General features: G+C 32.9%; 2 protein-coding genes across 2 annotated transcripts in view; both read right to left on the bottom strand.

Moving 5' to 3' along the window:
• The window catches only part of LOC125075260, a 40,865-nt gene extending 36,739 nt beyond the window's left edge, over window positions 1-4,126 (bottom strand). The window contains exon 1 of the mRNA XM_047686957.1: window positions 3,664-4,126. Coding sequence (XP_047542913.1) covers window positions 3,664-3,856 — 193 coding nt within the window. The 5' untranslated portion in view covers window positions 3,857-4,126. The remainder of the gene's footprint in view (window positions 1-3,663) is intronic.
• A 4,230-nt stretch (window positions 4,127-8,356) lies between these two features.
• On the bottom strand, window positions 8,357-15,870 carry LOC125075295. The gene is made up of 5 exons (XM_047687020.1): window positions 15,733-15,870; window positions 13,936-14,072; window positions 10,852-11,025; window positions 9,766-10,159; window positions 8,357-8,448 (listed from the first exon to the last, which is right to left on the bottom strand). The coding sequence occupies exons 1-5, from the start codon at window positions 15,788-15,790 to the stop codon at window positions 8,417-8,419; spliced, it is 795 nt and encodes a 264-aa protein (XP_047542976.1). The 5' UTR covers window positions 15,791-15,870; the 3' UTR covers window positions 8,357-8,416.
• Window positions 15,871-15,897: the final 27 nt, after the last annotated feature.

Below are 15,897 nucleotides of genomic sequence, written 5' to 3'. Positions count from 1 at the left end.
CATATTTACTGTGTAGACACCCTTCCGAGTACTTTGTCACTGTAATCAAAATTACTTATTCAAAATCATATATGATTGGTGATAGATATATTAACAAACCTCAAAACTCTATACCACCTTACATTTATACATATAATTATTAAAAAAAAAAAAAAATTACAACCGAATTGGTCACCTAATGGTAAGATGGTCACACCCAACAATAGACATTGCCAATAACTATCCCTTACATCACCAATGTATCAATCTTGGGAATTAATATAATATCTCCCTCGTTACTGTAGCTATACTAGTTCTCTCATCGTTCAAATTGCACCAACAGTACTGTGTTGCTGCTTGGGAACAGAAAATCTAATGAGAGTGTGGTGTCTCCCAGTGGGCTTGGACAAAGTCGTACCACATAATCAGATCCGAAACACTATTTTGTTACTATATGATCAAGAACAAACAACCTGTTGTGTTGGACATATCATAGAACACAGACATTATTTTCCTTCACTCCCACAATCTGATGGAACGGTTAACCCGATATGACCAGAAAGAATTCAAACACAGGATCAATGGCTTAACATGCTTTTCTGATACACAGAATTGCTGAGAACTTTCGACAAAAAAAAACAACCAATTTTATAACAGCCCGATGTGGGGTTTGAACCTAGAGTATCTGTGACCTTATTTATCCAGTAGACCATTGAAGCAACAGTCAAAGTTATTATATAACGACTTAAGTGAACATCAACAGTTTCTAGAATTGTATTTCTGTATGAAATATGATTCAGTATTAACACATATTTGGCAACACTTCCCAATGTTTATAACATCATTTAAAACACAGTTTTAAGAACTAACATTATACAATTGGAACGATATGGTAATAACGCCTAAACTAATTCACAAACTGCCGTTAACAGAAGTTCATGACATAAAGATTGTTTATACAATATAGTATTTAATCTTGTATTGCCACCAGAAGGGTGTGTGTGCATTGTGCACAAATTTCAGCACAATTATTTTAGTATTAATATTTATATATGCAATCTAAATAAGTGTATTTAAAAAAAAAGCTTGTACTAATGATACATGATAGAAATCATACTGAGAATGAAGCTTACTGTTGGGGTCCACTAAAGAGGTCATAAAAAATAGTATGTATATTCATTTGTTTTCTTTCGTTATAGAGTTTGTTTTACATCTATCTGACAATGAATTAATCTCTACACAGTATAAAATAAAACCCCTCCACCTAACATTTCATTGTGTACGCTTAGATCTTTAAACTATGCAAAATATTATAAAGCAATTATCATCTACAAAAAAATTGATTCATGAGAATGTTTTCCGTGTAAAATACATGAATATTACCATAGTTAACAGCTGAGAATTCTAATTACCAAGGTAGAAATAGGAAGAATTTTTCTTTTTAAATTTGTTCTTTAATCAAAATGTCATATGGACTCATACACACATCATATACTCATGTGATGGGGATACCCTTGGGATAGGTAGCTAGTTATAATCAAAATAAAAAATTGGTATAAATCATTACATAGTATAAAACAAAGTCGTTTACCGCTGTCTGTCCCTACGTATGCTTAGATCTTTAAAACTGCGCAACAGATTTTGATGCAGTTTTTATTAATAGATATATTGATTAAATAAGGTTTATATGTATAATACATGCACAATATAGTAGAGAAACACTGGCAGCATTAATCCTTATGCAAATAGGTACCTTAAATACATTGTGCATTTAATATAGATCAATATGGCCCTTTACAGTGTATTTAAATGTATTTTGACATAGATATTACAAATTAAAAACGCAGGGACATAGCGGTTTGTATTGTCTGACGACTGAAAAACTGTAAACGTTGTAAGGCATTCTGTAGTATATTTGGTATCAGCATTGCACCCGTGCAAAGTCACTAGTACATTATAGATTAAAGCACCTACTTCACCCGTACATATGGTTCTAATAATTTAAGAAACTACGTAAATGGAACTTTTAGAAATATAATATATAAATATAATAAACAAAATATTCATAAATTGAGTTGGACTAATCTTGCTTCCATGACATGCACTGTTTAAATATATACAAGTAGAATACGAAATTATCGTTTGTCTCATAAATAGTCTAAATTTAAAACTAGTGAAACTATGAAGGGCAGCTACTTGCATAATAATTATATACTAAAACATTTACCAAAATGCACCGCATCGTCTGGTGAACGTTTTATGTGTATCAGGTTAGTCATTAATGTCTCTTAACTCATTATTATAGATTATAATTACCAACATAGTACAGTTGAGTTGTCACTTTCAAACAGAAAATTCCATAAGACTGTACACCTCATTCATACCTTTGCGTGGAGGCGGAGTGGGTCATGTGTATATATATATATATATTTTAGAACATAAATAAATATTGGACAACATCACATACATTACTCTGATCCCAATGTAAGTAGCTAAAGCACTTGTGTTATGGAAATCAGAAGTAACGACGGTACCACAAACACCCAGACCCAAGAAAATATAGAAAACTAATGAACTTTTTCTATATCGACTCTGCCGAGAATCGAACCCGGGACCTCGGAGTAGTGTACCCATGAAAACTGGTGTACATACTACTCGACCACAGAGGTCGTCAGAACAGCAACAGTACTTGCTATAAATAAAATATGTGACTACAAATTTTATTATTGTACAATGAAATTATTTAGCTGCATATAGAATAATAAGAATGTCATTAAATGTTTAAATATAAGTCACTGGGAGTCATTGGTAGATGTTATTAATGCTCTTAATGATTTCTCGCAATTAACAATTCTATAAGACAATGACGAGGCATGAGTAAAGGATATTAATTTGGACTAAGATTAATATATACATAACAACAATTGATAAGATGGAAAACTAAAGCACAAAAATGGGACTTTCGGAAATAGTTTTAGAGTTTTTAATTTATGTATTTTGCTTCTAAATCTTATTTAGTATTCAGACAGTGGTCGAATTACGAACATGATTCCAATTGAGATTTTTAAGAACACATTTATCTAAAAATCGTTGCGAAAAAAAAAACAAAATCTTCAATAGCAGCTAAACAAAAAAAATAAGGTTGACATTCAGAAAAAAGGTACTTAACTATTTTTCCTATGCCTATTTATATATAGATAATATTAAATCTTGATATTTTAATCATCTTGTGGAAAAAAAAGGTTAATATCTATCGACAATGGTATCAGATCTAACCTTAAAGATAGTAAATTTATCTTATTAGAAAATTTACTTGTGATATCAAATTGTACATTTTTTACACAAATTATTAAAAAAATGTAATTTAAATTTGAAATTACATTTGAGGTAATTTCCGTATTATTAAACTTATTTATATATGCTTTTGTTGAATATATTACTGAGTCGATTTCGGTACAGTTAAAATACGTCGATAACAGTGTCGAGATCTGTTCGAAATGTTTTTAGATTTTAGCCGAGTATATATATATACAGGATATATTTATATATTGTTTATAAACAGACGGATAGACTATGTTTTATGTGTGACAGAAGTTAGAATAAAAATACCAGAAACTCATAAACAATGGCAGGAAACCTCTACCAATGATTTTGATTAATTGCCAAAGGCATCCAAATACTCACCATCTTGCCAAGGGTTGGCAGGCGCGAAGTACTGCGTGACAAGTTTTTCATCATCAGGGAAATTCACTTTTCTCAGATTTTTTTTTTCTTTTTTCTCAGGTTTATCTTTATCAGGAACAACGCCAGACTCGACGGTCACCGCATCAGTTTTTTCACACACGCCCGGGCATGTAACTTTATCATTGGTAGACATATCTATCACAAAATCCACGATTACATATCACTGCTTTACAATCACACATTAGCAAAATATACCACAATAAGAATTACACAAAAATAAAACAATTTTTGACACAAAACTCGCGACGATAGAACAAAAAAGTATCATCAGCACGACATCCTCGTAATCACACCGGCCATTGCATATTTTTTTTTAGGTTTCGACGGTTTTTTGAGATTTTTATTTCTCGCTTCGATTCAAAACATTCTACACCTCTCATACACCGTTTACCGCCATATTGGATTGAAGAAGACAAAAGGATAGTTTTTCGTTTGGAACACTAGGGGTCGCTTTTTACAGTAGAGTTGCCAAGAGCAAATATTAAAAACTGAAATAAGTTTTTTTATGGAATGAAAAATATTTTCGAAATAACAATAGTATAACGTCGTTTTATCTTTTGTATTAAGAAATGTATTATGTTACCTTTCGAGCAATATAAGCAAATTATCACTTTGTAAATGCACTACTGGATAATAGATGGCGCTGCTCGGTACACTTCTAGTTTGAAAAATAAACACAAGTGGCGCAATAACATTAGAAATTTTCTTTAACATAAAATCATCATAATTATTTATTTAAAAAGGAAGACGCCAACTTTAATGAACTCAACATATTCATGTTTTTTATCATTGTTTATGATTTGAATGAAGAAATAAACAACGGCAAAACAAAATAAAAGTATTGTACCACAGTATAATTTGATTAAAAAAAAAGTGGTAACTATAATAAGGACGGGAACTTAAGTATCTAGATTAATAATAAAATAAATAGGTAACTTAGTTATTTATTAAAACTCAACATCACATAATATAGTTGTTTCGTACTTATAACTAAATTGTGGACTTGTAAAAATCGTATCTTTAACGAAAAATTAAAAAAAAAACTACCTATACTACATCTGGACAAAATACATAAAAAACTTAAAATTATTTGGTGCCTTTTACAAAATATGATACATTTAACTGGTATGCGATTAAAAAATGGTTTAAATAATATAGTAATTAAACAAATTATAGAGTTACAAAAAGATAAAGATTTTACTACAAATGTTGAAATTAATATCTTAACTCTACTATGATAAAGTCTTGTTTATACCGGAGCAAAACTGTTACTTCCTACTAGTCTAAATTCAAAATGGCGCCCATATTCTGCGCGTCTCTGTTTTCCCGCCAATTTGGATTTAAGAGGGAATTTCTTTAATATGTAAAGTCGGGGTAAGAAAATTTTCGTCAGTTTTCAAATTCATTCCTTTATCAAGTCGTAAACTCTTAGTACGTTTTGAAACTAAAGCATTAAACAGAAAACTGCACATAAAATTAAACTAACACAGTATGATAACTAGGTTCAAAATAGTGTACATTGCGACGCAATATGTCAAACTCAATCGGTAAAGCAGATTATCGCTCATACTGAGCACACGAAAATATATCTTAAGGTGACGAACCTTTTCTTACCCCGACTGTACATATAACTTGTCGTCCTCAAGCATTATACTTTCATGTTGACTCCGGTGTATACTAGATCGTTTGTCGTCCTATATTCATTATAGGTGACTTTGTGTTCTCCAACTGAAAATAGATACTACACAAATATACATATAACTCACACCGGATAATGCGCGTTTCGGAGGTTTGTATTTAGCTAAAAGCGTTGCTTCTATTTTTGATATTTTTTTTTAGTTTCCTTATTAGAAAACAATTCGAGTAACTTATTTAAAAAAAAAAAACAATTGTTATAATTATAAACAGATAAAATAAATCTCTTCCTTCACAACAGGAAGGTTCTGAACTTAATTGTGATGTGATGTATATTTTTTAAACTATAAGTATGTTATATAAAAAAAGTGTTTTAATTAAAATATGTTAATTTAAGTGATTACCGCATTCATTATTGTAATCTAGGAAAAATACAATAAAACATTTATCTATGAACGAATTTAAATTCGAGCTTAAAATTTATATACTATAAACATTTACAAAATATAATTATATAAAGTGTAAACATTTCTTTTGTGATAATAGATGGCGTTACTTGTATTTTAAATCGCGCTAACGTTTTACTGCGACAAAAGACCTTAATGTTTGTGAATCTGCGTAGATGTTAAGTATTGTCAGAATACTTCGAATTAGTAGCTAGTTAACTTATAAAGTCTTTCATATCTGAAAGGGTTGCTAAGATAGGTATATTATTTAGACTTGCGTTGTAAAACTATCGATAGTTTGACTATAGAAAGTTGACTTTCAAAACTATTCAGGATATCGATAGGTTTTGATCAACACTATTTATTACGGCAATATTATCGATAGTTTTAGGCTATAGATAGTTAAGGTTAAAAGTAACATTATCGATAGTATTGCTCCTGGGGAGCTATCGATACTATCCATACTATCGATATTATATCGATAGTATTGACATGTGACAATACTATCGATAGACTATCGATACTATCTCTTAAACCTAACTATAGTCTATCGATAGTGGATACGCAACACTAATTTAGACAAGTAATGAAGATGTACCAATTGTAGTTAGCGGCATAAGTCGTGGGTAACCTTAACATGCGCAGTAGTTTTAGATTTTGGTTTTTTTTCGGGAAAAAGATGGAGCCGGTTTCAACGAGTAGCAGGCGATTGGTCCGTCTCTCGTTGCTTGTCGTCTATTGGACTCTAGTTTTTTATTCGCTGCTTTAATTGGGTCGCGCATGGACGCGAACTCGAAACCCCCCCCCCCCACCTGCTGCCCTTCTGTAATCGACTCATGCCGGCTATTATAACTCAATTGATTTATGTACGGAATTCGATTATAAGCGGATTACGCACTACGTTAAACAGCGCGAACAACTAAAAAACTACATTTACGTAAGAATTTTGTTTGTATATATAAGTATCAAAACTCTCTTTAAAAATTCAAAATGGCGACCGTATTATCCGCGCTATTTTCCCGCCAATTTGGATTTAAGAGAAATTCTCTTTTTTATGTACATAAACTTCATCAATAATTAATAAACGCGTTTTGTCCAAAACTATTTTTATCTTTTAATATATTTCATAAATATATCATGTATAAAACATTCATAATGGACTTTATTTTAAATTGTTTAATTATGTTCATTGGAACATTAATCTCAACAAAAGGTTTTCGTATCTAAAACAACTAACTTCAAATAGACGTAAAAGTGCACATGTGCACCATTTACAAAACTTTGCACTCCATTGCAATCTATTTTATGACGCCCATAGGATATAAATACCATACCTTTAAAAAACATTACCTATAAACAAATATACTAACATATTTCGTGGTGTATTTTAGACTGTAAAAATATATACCATTGCTTTACATGAAAAAAAAAAAAATAACCGTCTCTAGATTTTTTTTTAAATATTTTACAAAATAACAAGTTAGGTTAGGAAGACAATACCGGGTCATTATTTTTTTAATATATATGAAGATATTTATGTTGTAACATGCATCGCAATAGAATACTTGCAAAAAACAAAATACTTCATATTAAATGTATTTTTAACAGTGGTAACATATTGAAGTAAGATATCCTACCAAAATATAAACTTGTAACCCCTACTTTCCGTTTGCATACGGTACAGAGTACGTTTTTGGGCAATGGTATACGCATATATAACAAGATACCGGGAAATGTAACCAATTTACCATTTATGAAATTTTAAAAATTTATTAAGACTTAATTAATAAATAAGTCTTATTATTCATTAAAAGATTACTTTTTAGAAAAAAAAAAACGCCTGGATTTAGGCTCGGGTTCCATTACAGGGCACTAATTATTGTAAAAAAACAACATTGTAAATCTGTTTATTTGAAAAGAGCATCTATGCGAGTTTCTTGCCGTTTCTTCTCGCCGGAGGCTGCTTTCCGAAACGGTGGTAGTGTTTTAATATCGACGATTCAAAAACGCTTCGTTGTGAAGTTTACTTGAATAAAATTGATTTGATTTTGATTTTGATTTACCGTCAAACAGCAAAACATGTTCTAGAACATATTTGTTCTAATTTTAAAGTATAGTTCTGTTGTTCTGCAAACATTCTATCGGATATTAACAATTATATTTATAAATATTTTGTTTAACAATGATTTAATTATTCTTGTTGTAGACAGTATTGTTTAACTAATAAACCGCTTATCATTAATTATTTTACAATAATAAGTAATCTAGAGACATAACATTTTCATATACGATAAAATCTGTTAGATTATTTTGTAAAAATTTTACCAAATATAACGTCATTATTAATAAATTCTCTTGTATATATCTCGTGGTCCTTACACCGTTTATAATATTTAAAAATATACAATCTGTGATTTCGCACAGATAAAAAATATACGACATATGTTTTTTTTTTTTTAATAATATAATCTTTTAGATTTTTTTTTTTAACATTTATCAAATCTCTATCGGTAGTATTATTCTTTATCTGTGCAATTATTTATTTATTTTTGGTCTACATATAATGGCTACTTATAATTTTAAGGGTTTAACTGTCTAAGAATGTCACTGGGTTACTTTTTTATCTTCAAATCGAGGACACCATCTGGAAATGTATAAAAACGGCTATAGTCAGAAGAATTTAGGGTGAAGTTAGAATAAAAAAAAAATGCATTAATTTTGAGGTGTATGTTCTTTGAAGAAGGCCTTCATCTGAGGGGGGGGGGGATTTACTATAGTCATAAGAATTTAAGGTGCAGCTAAGATATAGACCCACGGATGAAGGCCTTATAAATAAGGCCTTCATCCGAGAGGGGTCTATATATTTAATCATTTGAAATTCTGTTTAATATTCAACAAGTTATTTTTTATATAACTTTATAACTGTTGATCTTGGTGGAAGAGTTAGGAGCAAACCCGTCTGGGTTGACCACCCACGCATCAGATATTCTGCCGCTAATCAATACTTGGTATTGTTGTGTTCCGGTTTGAAGGGTGACTGAGTCCGTGTAGCTACAGGCACAAGGGACATAACATCTTAGTTCCCAAGGTTGGTGGCGCATTGGCGATGTAAGGAATGGTTAATATTTCTTTTGTAGGTCCGCATACCGATTACAGAAAAAAATGTACACAAAGTTGTATTTCTTTGGCGTATTTAAAAACAGTTTTCAAGCGTCAAAAGCGCGATGGATTACGGGCTGTCTAGCTATGTAAGAAGTCGCACGTTCGACCCAGACGCGTTATGCTATTGTCGTCTCCACTTTTCAAATTACCAATATTCCTATTTAACAGAGGGTTAAATAGGAATATTGGTAATTTCTTTAAATTCCTTTCTAATCTAGCCGACCACGGGTTTGGGTGGCGTTGTTTGGACAAATATATCATCAATTATTGACGACCTCCATGGTCGAGTAGTGCGTACACCAGTTTTCATGGGTACGCCATGAGTCGATGTTGAAAAAGTTCATTAGTTTTCTATGTCGTCTTGGGTTTGGGTGTATGTGGTACCGTCGTTACTTCTGATCTTCCATAACACAAGTGCTTTAGCTACTTACATTGGGATCAGAGTGATGTATGTGATGTTGTCCAATATTTATTTATTTATTATTATTTCCCGAGCGTTCTATAGACACATTTATATAAGCTTAAATATCAAGTGGTGTCAACGAACTCTGATATTCTTGCTTCAAACATAAATCAAAGTAATCAACACGTTTTGGATATGTTAATGTCTGCTCTAAAAATGGTCGTTTCAGTCCTATTACTAGCTTCTGCGACCTCACAACCGTTTTGGAGACCTGGAGTTCCTTGGAGTTCAAGCCTCCGTGATACGACATTTCATTACTCATCTAACTTGGTTCTCGGTTTGACCTTGAACAAGTAACACTTTCGTATCATAATATTTTTAAAGATGTGCACTTACCGTCATTATCTTCGCAATACGTTATCCTTCTCGGCGCCAATTGCTTCCTGCCGTGACTCCTCTTCTTCTCCTTGACACAAAGATCCAGAACCCCATCAACCCCATCGACTTTCGCCGACCCAACACCTTTCTTTCCGTCCAAGAATATCGTCTTCGCGTACACTCGCTTCTCCGCCTTCCCTTTGTACATATGGTTGACGCTCTGCTGAACCAGCTTATCGATGCGACATTCGAAAACATGTCTGTCCGTCTCCATGCAGTCATCTCGCAAACTCTGCATCGTTGGCAATGGTTTCGTTTCGACATTTTTCATTGTAATTTCTTTATAATGAGATTCAGTTTTTTCGTGTTCAATGTCCGGTACTTCTGTGGGATCGGAACGATGTTTTAGCGTCTGAAAGAGATTTATTTAAATCGCTTATTATGGATGTTAAAAGCGCTGCTCTGATTGGTTGATGATGATTATAGCGCACTAATGCCATCTAGCGGCAATAGGCGGAGTCTATTGCCTAACAAATGATTTCCTTAGCGGTTGGGCTTTTTGCCCGTCTGGTTAGTTACCATTACATTTTGTACCGTTAAGCAGCACTACTTAAGATTTTTATATTCGAATTTTAAAGGAAACTGAGTGTACAGGCACAAGGGACTTAGTATTTATACGGGCGGCCATTTAGTCACGCGGTCCATTTGGCAAAATCAAAATATACTTTATTCAAGTAGGCTTTCACAAGCACTTTTGTATCGTCATTTAACAAACTATTTAAAGTAAAGCTACTACCGGTTCGGAATGTAGATTCTACCGAGAAGAAGCGGCGAGAAACTCAGTAGTTACACTTTTTCTTTTTCAACGTCTAAAAATACAGTCATATTAGTTAAATACAATTATATATGTATGTAATATATCCTGCCTGGAAGTCAACAAGCGTTAACTCTACGCTTTTTTATCATCAATATAATCTTGAACCGAATAATATGCCTTCTTTACAAAGGCAAAGTTAAAAATGTCTATGTCTAATGTTTTAAAAATGATAGGCAGACTGCCTATTATTTTATTCAAGCATAAGTCAGAAATGAAATAACAAATACCTGCAGGACATGGTTCCGTAGCAAACTAAAACTCTTCCGTAATTCCGTTCTGGATTCTAAGAGGGCGCGCCTCTCACTCAGCGCGTCCTCTCGACACGCCCTCACCGCTCGCAGCTCCCGAGTCAGGCGGCGCAAGTGCTCCATACTGCGTCGCCGGCTGTTCTGTGAGGCGAGCTGTTAAGCAGAAATAAAAACTAAAAAATATTAAAACCGCTTTAATGGGGTATCATCATAATACCGTAGTACATTATTTTGATCTACCTCGTAGGCTTCAGCCAGCGTTTGCAATGTAAGCTCCAAATAATGTGTTTATTTACGACATCACTTTAGAAACCTCTAAAATTGTCAGTGTTTCTCTACTATATTATGCATATATTATACTTAACGGGGCGCGGTTACTTTGGTTGTTGATTTGGATAATTAATGAATCGAGTAGTTGGCAATAATGTTTGATGGCTGATTTACTTTTAAGAGCGGGTCACCCCGAATGGAGTTGTAAGTGTCATGGCGACGCGAGCCGTTACGTTTGGACAGGCGACTCGAATGCGATGGCTGCTCGCGAACCCATTCGCTCTTAATCGAGATGAATCATTGCAATCCTTTGATATTTGTGGTGTGCGATTATTGAATCAATTAATACAGTGATCAGACGATATTGAATACGTTTTATTTTGTGAGTATCTCCATTGCACGTCATAGTCTTCCAAATGTCGGATCAATCCCCGAACCCAACTGTTCGACATCCTGCTCCTCCGACATACAAATAAACATTCCTCTTGAATTACTCTATCTATTAAAAAACCCCGCATCAAAATCCACTTCGTAGTTTCAAAGATTTAAACACACAGGGACAGACAGAAAGCGAGAAGCGACTTTGTTTTATACTATGTGGTATATATATAAAACTATCCTCCGCACGTTCGGACTCACTTCGCTCCTCCTCCATTACTCCGTGCTACAATTCCACCGTTATCGGACTTCACCATCTTTTTATTTTTTTCCACGACAAACAAAATCTTTAATAACAAATGAATGAATGACAGCCCCATCAAAAAAATGCAGTGTTGCCGTTTCTCAAAATCGATTCCATCCAATTCCACAGGAACACCGAGGCATAGTTCTTGGTCGTATTAACAAATGGCGTTGCTCGTTCCTCGACAAATATATTTATATTTCCATTATTTGTCCTAATGGCAATTTATGTACAGAATCTCTACATAATATAGAACGAAGTCACTTTCCGTCGTCTGTACGCTTAGATCTTTTACACTAGGCAACGGATTTTAATGCAGTTATCTTCAATAAACAGGACGATTCGAGAGGAACGCTTATACGAATAGTACATGCAACATAGTACATAGTCAAAACAGAAAAAAGCCGACAATATAAATTTCCCAGCCGGAATAACAGTTTTTTTTAAATGCCATTTCTTCAATGTAAAACTTATTGTACTCAAGTCAGGACGGGTAGCTAGTTATTAAAAATGAAAGTGTCATTGGGGCTATTCATTTATTACGCAAGGCGATTTAGGGAGGAGGAAGTCGACCATGTCTTATGTTTTCTTACAAGGGGGTGGGAAGGAGTCTCGATAGTTCTTACGTAAGATCAAAAAAATTCGTATAGTTAAAATTATTTGAAAATGTTTCGATTGTCGAGGTTCGCATAGGTACAAAATGATATTTCTATTATGGCACGGGTGGGCCAAAAATAAAGATTATTAGTACCTTTCAAATTAAGAATAAATATTTCAAAAAACTGTTTCTTTGAATTCATTTTTTCATTTAGATTCTTACGTAATAAATATTGAACAAGGGGGAGGGTGTCGACCTATTCTTATAATAGGGCGACACCCTCCTCTATTCTTATATAGGCGTCAAAAACAAACAAAAATAGTCTTACGTAATAAACGAATGGCCCCATACTTCTGACGTATTATAAAAAGAGGCATCGTTTTCGTATTTGCTTTTGTTGTGTTTTGCTAATGTTCTGCGAGCTTAATCTGCCTTTTTTTATAATCAGTGGTAAACACAGCTTCCAGAAACCAATCTATTATAATTTCTTTAAAACTAAACTCAACTTTTTACAGGCGCAACCCGGGATTTACGACCAAACCACGATGCCTTATAAGCCATTACGAATGAACCCCCCCTCCCCACAGGGAACCAGTAAAGTATTGAACGCGAATCACCAATAAACTTTCACAATTACATAAAACGTATGTAAGCCCGCAATAATCAGCTTGTGTTACCAGAACGTATCGCGTTACGTTTGCGGTGTGCACATTCGAACGTCGTGAGAAATTACCTTATACAAGAAATATCACTGTAAATTCAATTCTTCGACAAAATTGGTCATAACATAAATTATGGCGTATAAAAAAACTATAGTATTCAATGAGAGGGAATTTTGTAACTTAAAAAAAAAACTACTACACCAAAACTGTGGTCGGTCCAATGGTTAGAACGCATCTTAACCACATCTTAAAACAAGCACCACTGAATTTTCGTGTACTTCATTTCTGTTCATCCGAGCACGAGATGAATCTCGGTGAAGGAAAATGTCATGAGGAAACCTGCATGTGTCTAATTTCGACGAAACTGCCACGTGTGAATCTAGCAACCCTCATTGGAGTATGGTGGAATATGCTTCAAACCTTCTCATAAAAATAAGAGCCCTTAGCCCAGAAGTGGGATACTACTATTATATATATAATATTCAAATAACATAACAATCCAGTTGCGGTTCAGTAAAAATTAGATCAGATGTTAGGAATTTATTGGTCCTAAGTTAGAATTAGGCTTTGGTTACATTTCGTCAAGTCATATTTGGATCAAAAGAGGCGTGAAGAGGCATCTTGCGGGCCGGCATGGCGAAGGCGACTAGTGCAGATCATTCTTGCTGACAGTACTGGTCATCGCGTTTGGACTCCACTTCCACTTATCAGGTGGAGTGGAGACATATGTCTGTACGGACATAATAAAAAAAAACCAAAGAATAGAATCTTGAACCTAAGTTCAAGATATTCGCCCCCTTTTAAGAGCTTAGTATTATACATTGAATTATATGAACTTAAGACCTACTTACTCTGTTCTTAATTCTCCGTCGGAGACCCTTCAGAAAAGCCAAGTCGTCGTCGTTTAGTATCAGACTTTGAACTCTTTCCGTATACTTGCATGTAGGTAAGCCTGCCACCTCTTCAACTGTCATATTGATGCCACGTGCTGGAATAAGCAGACGACAAATTGTTTTTAATTAAATAAAGTGTCAATTATTGTAATCAGTATATATTATGAGTTTAAAAATGGTTACTTATTAACGCAAGTTGAAAATAATAATTAATTTATTCAAAAATCCATTAATAAAAATGCATTTTTTTAAATGTTTGTCACGTGATACAAAACGCTCCCGATTGGTCGGGTTCATGACGACGTCACTCGCTTGTTAACCTCGTTTGCCTACTGTATGTGGATTATACGTGCCACAGATTGCAATACAGGCAAGTGACGTCACCGACCCCATTGCCGCGCCATACTGTCTAAATAGCGTTTTCGCGGGCTATTTAAATATGGAATTTTTATTTTGATATTTTGCAGCAGATATGTCCTAGAATTAAAAAAAACAACTTTTACTGGGTTCCTTAACCTCTACACTAAATAATATAAAATGGATTTTAAAAACCAGTCAAATAGCCTATATTAATTTAAACATATTAAGAATTATTTGTTTGTAACAACCATAACAGGAGAAAAGCCAAATAAACAAATATCAATTGTTTTTATCTAATCTAAGATGTTTTGAACATCCACGAAACTGTTATCATAATTTTGGAAGTAAAATTAAAGTGTATATAAGTAGTTAAGTGTAACAGTGTTGTATTATAAATAAAGATATATTAATCGTAAACTCTTTGTAGTGTTTATAGCTGAGTTATTAGCGAATCGCGTGAAATACGTAAATCTAAGGTTTGTTTATCTTTTTTCCTACTTCCATTGGAATAGGCTATAAGTCAGTTATATGCAACGATTTTAAATTTAAATTTATCATGTGATTTACTACTTGCTCTGCTATATCATGCACTAAGAATAGTTTTTCATTAATATATCTTTAATTATAAAACAAAACTAAACCCCTTTGCTGACATTAATAATATATTAAGGTAAATCTTTAGTTTTAAACCTTTAATTTTATAATGAATATCATAGTTTCAATGTGAATTTTGTCTTTAATGCTTTCTACTGGTGTCAGGAGGGTTCATATTTTGCAAAGAGAATCGGACTTGTGATTCAACAGATAAATGCTTATATTCTTGCCACACTTCTCTGTGTTATATGTATTTTGTACAGTAACTTTTTGTATCTAATTAAAAATTTAATAAAAATTTTTTTAAAGAAATTTGATAAAATAAATTTATATTAAAAACTTATGGACACTGGCTCTATAATTCTAGGTCCGTTGACATCTTGTCCAAGCTTTATGAAAAAAAAATACAAAAGAATTCAAACAAAGTATTGTGTATTGTTTTATAATGGAATATATAATATTATTTAAGCTTACTTTATAGATTAACAAGTAATATTGTCAGTTTGAGAATAAAATAGACTATCACATTTTAAATTTCGAAGCGATTTTCTGAATCACATTGGAGATAAGTAAACAAAAAAAAAAACAAAATAATCTGATAATTACAATAAAAAATATTATTAACAAATACAAAAACAAAAGAACTACGTTAATCTATTTCACTGTAACGCTTTACTTTTTACCTAGTATTCATTCAAAACGTTAAGTATTCAAATAAAAATACGAAATTAAAGAATTTTGCGTCATTTGATTCCGAGAAGTAGTCTCAAATTTCATTCACAAACGCCCTCTAGTACTCACCGTCCAATATTTCTTGATCTAGTTGGTACGAAGGTGCGTGTTTCCCGAAATCATCCATTCTTCATATTTGTAAATAGTTTTAGATAACTTTAAAAACAAAAAAAACTTGTTGCTACTGAGACGTACGAAGAGGTTATATATTTGTCTGTCACTGTCAATTTGTGT

This window comes from Vanessa atalanta, chromosome 30 (genome assembly GCF_905147765.1).
Source record: "Vanessa atalanta chromosome 30, ilVanAtal1.2, whole genome shotgun sequence".
Taxonomy (NCBI): Eukaryota; Metazoa; Arthropoda; class Insecta; order Lepidoptera; family Nymphalidae; genus Vanessa; species Vanessa atalanta.
The sequence above is the reverse complement of the archived record's forward strand: the minus strand, read 5'-3'. Positions and strand labels throughout refer to the sequence as shown.

Bases quoted from the DNA above. Each gene is read 5' to 3' on its own strand.
- LOC125075295 (XM_047687020.1), bottom strand. From the start codon at position 15,790: ATGGATGATTTCGGGAAACACGCACCTTCGTACCAACTAGATCAAGAA. The intron at 11,026-13,935 runs GTAAGTAGGTCT...TCTGCTTAACAG, and splicing joins GACGGAGAATTAAGAACAGA to CTCGCCTCACAGAACAGCCG. The intron at 8,449-9,765 runs GTAAGTGCACAT...ATACATTTCCAG, and splicing joins GTATTGCGAAGATAATGACG to ATGGTGTCCTCGATTTGAAG.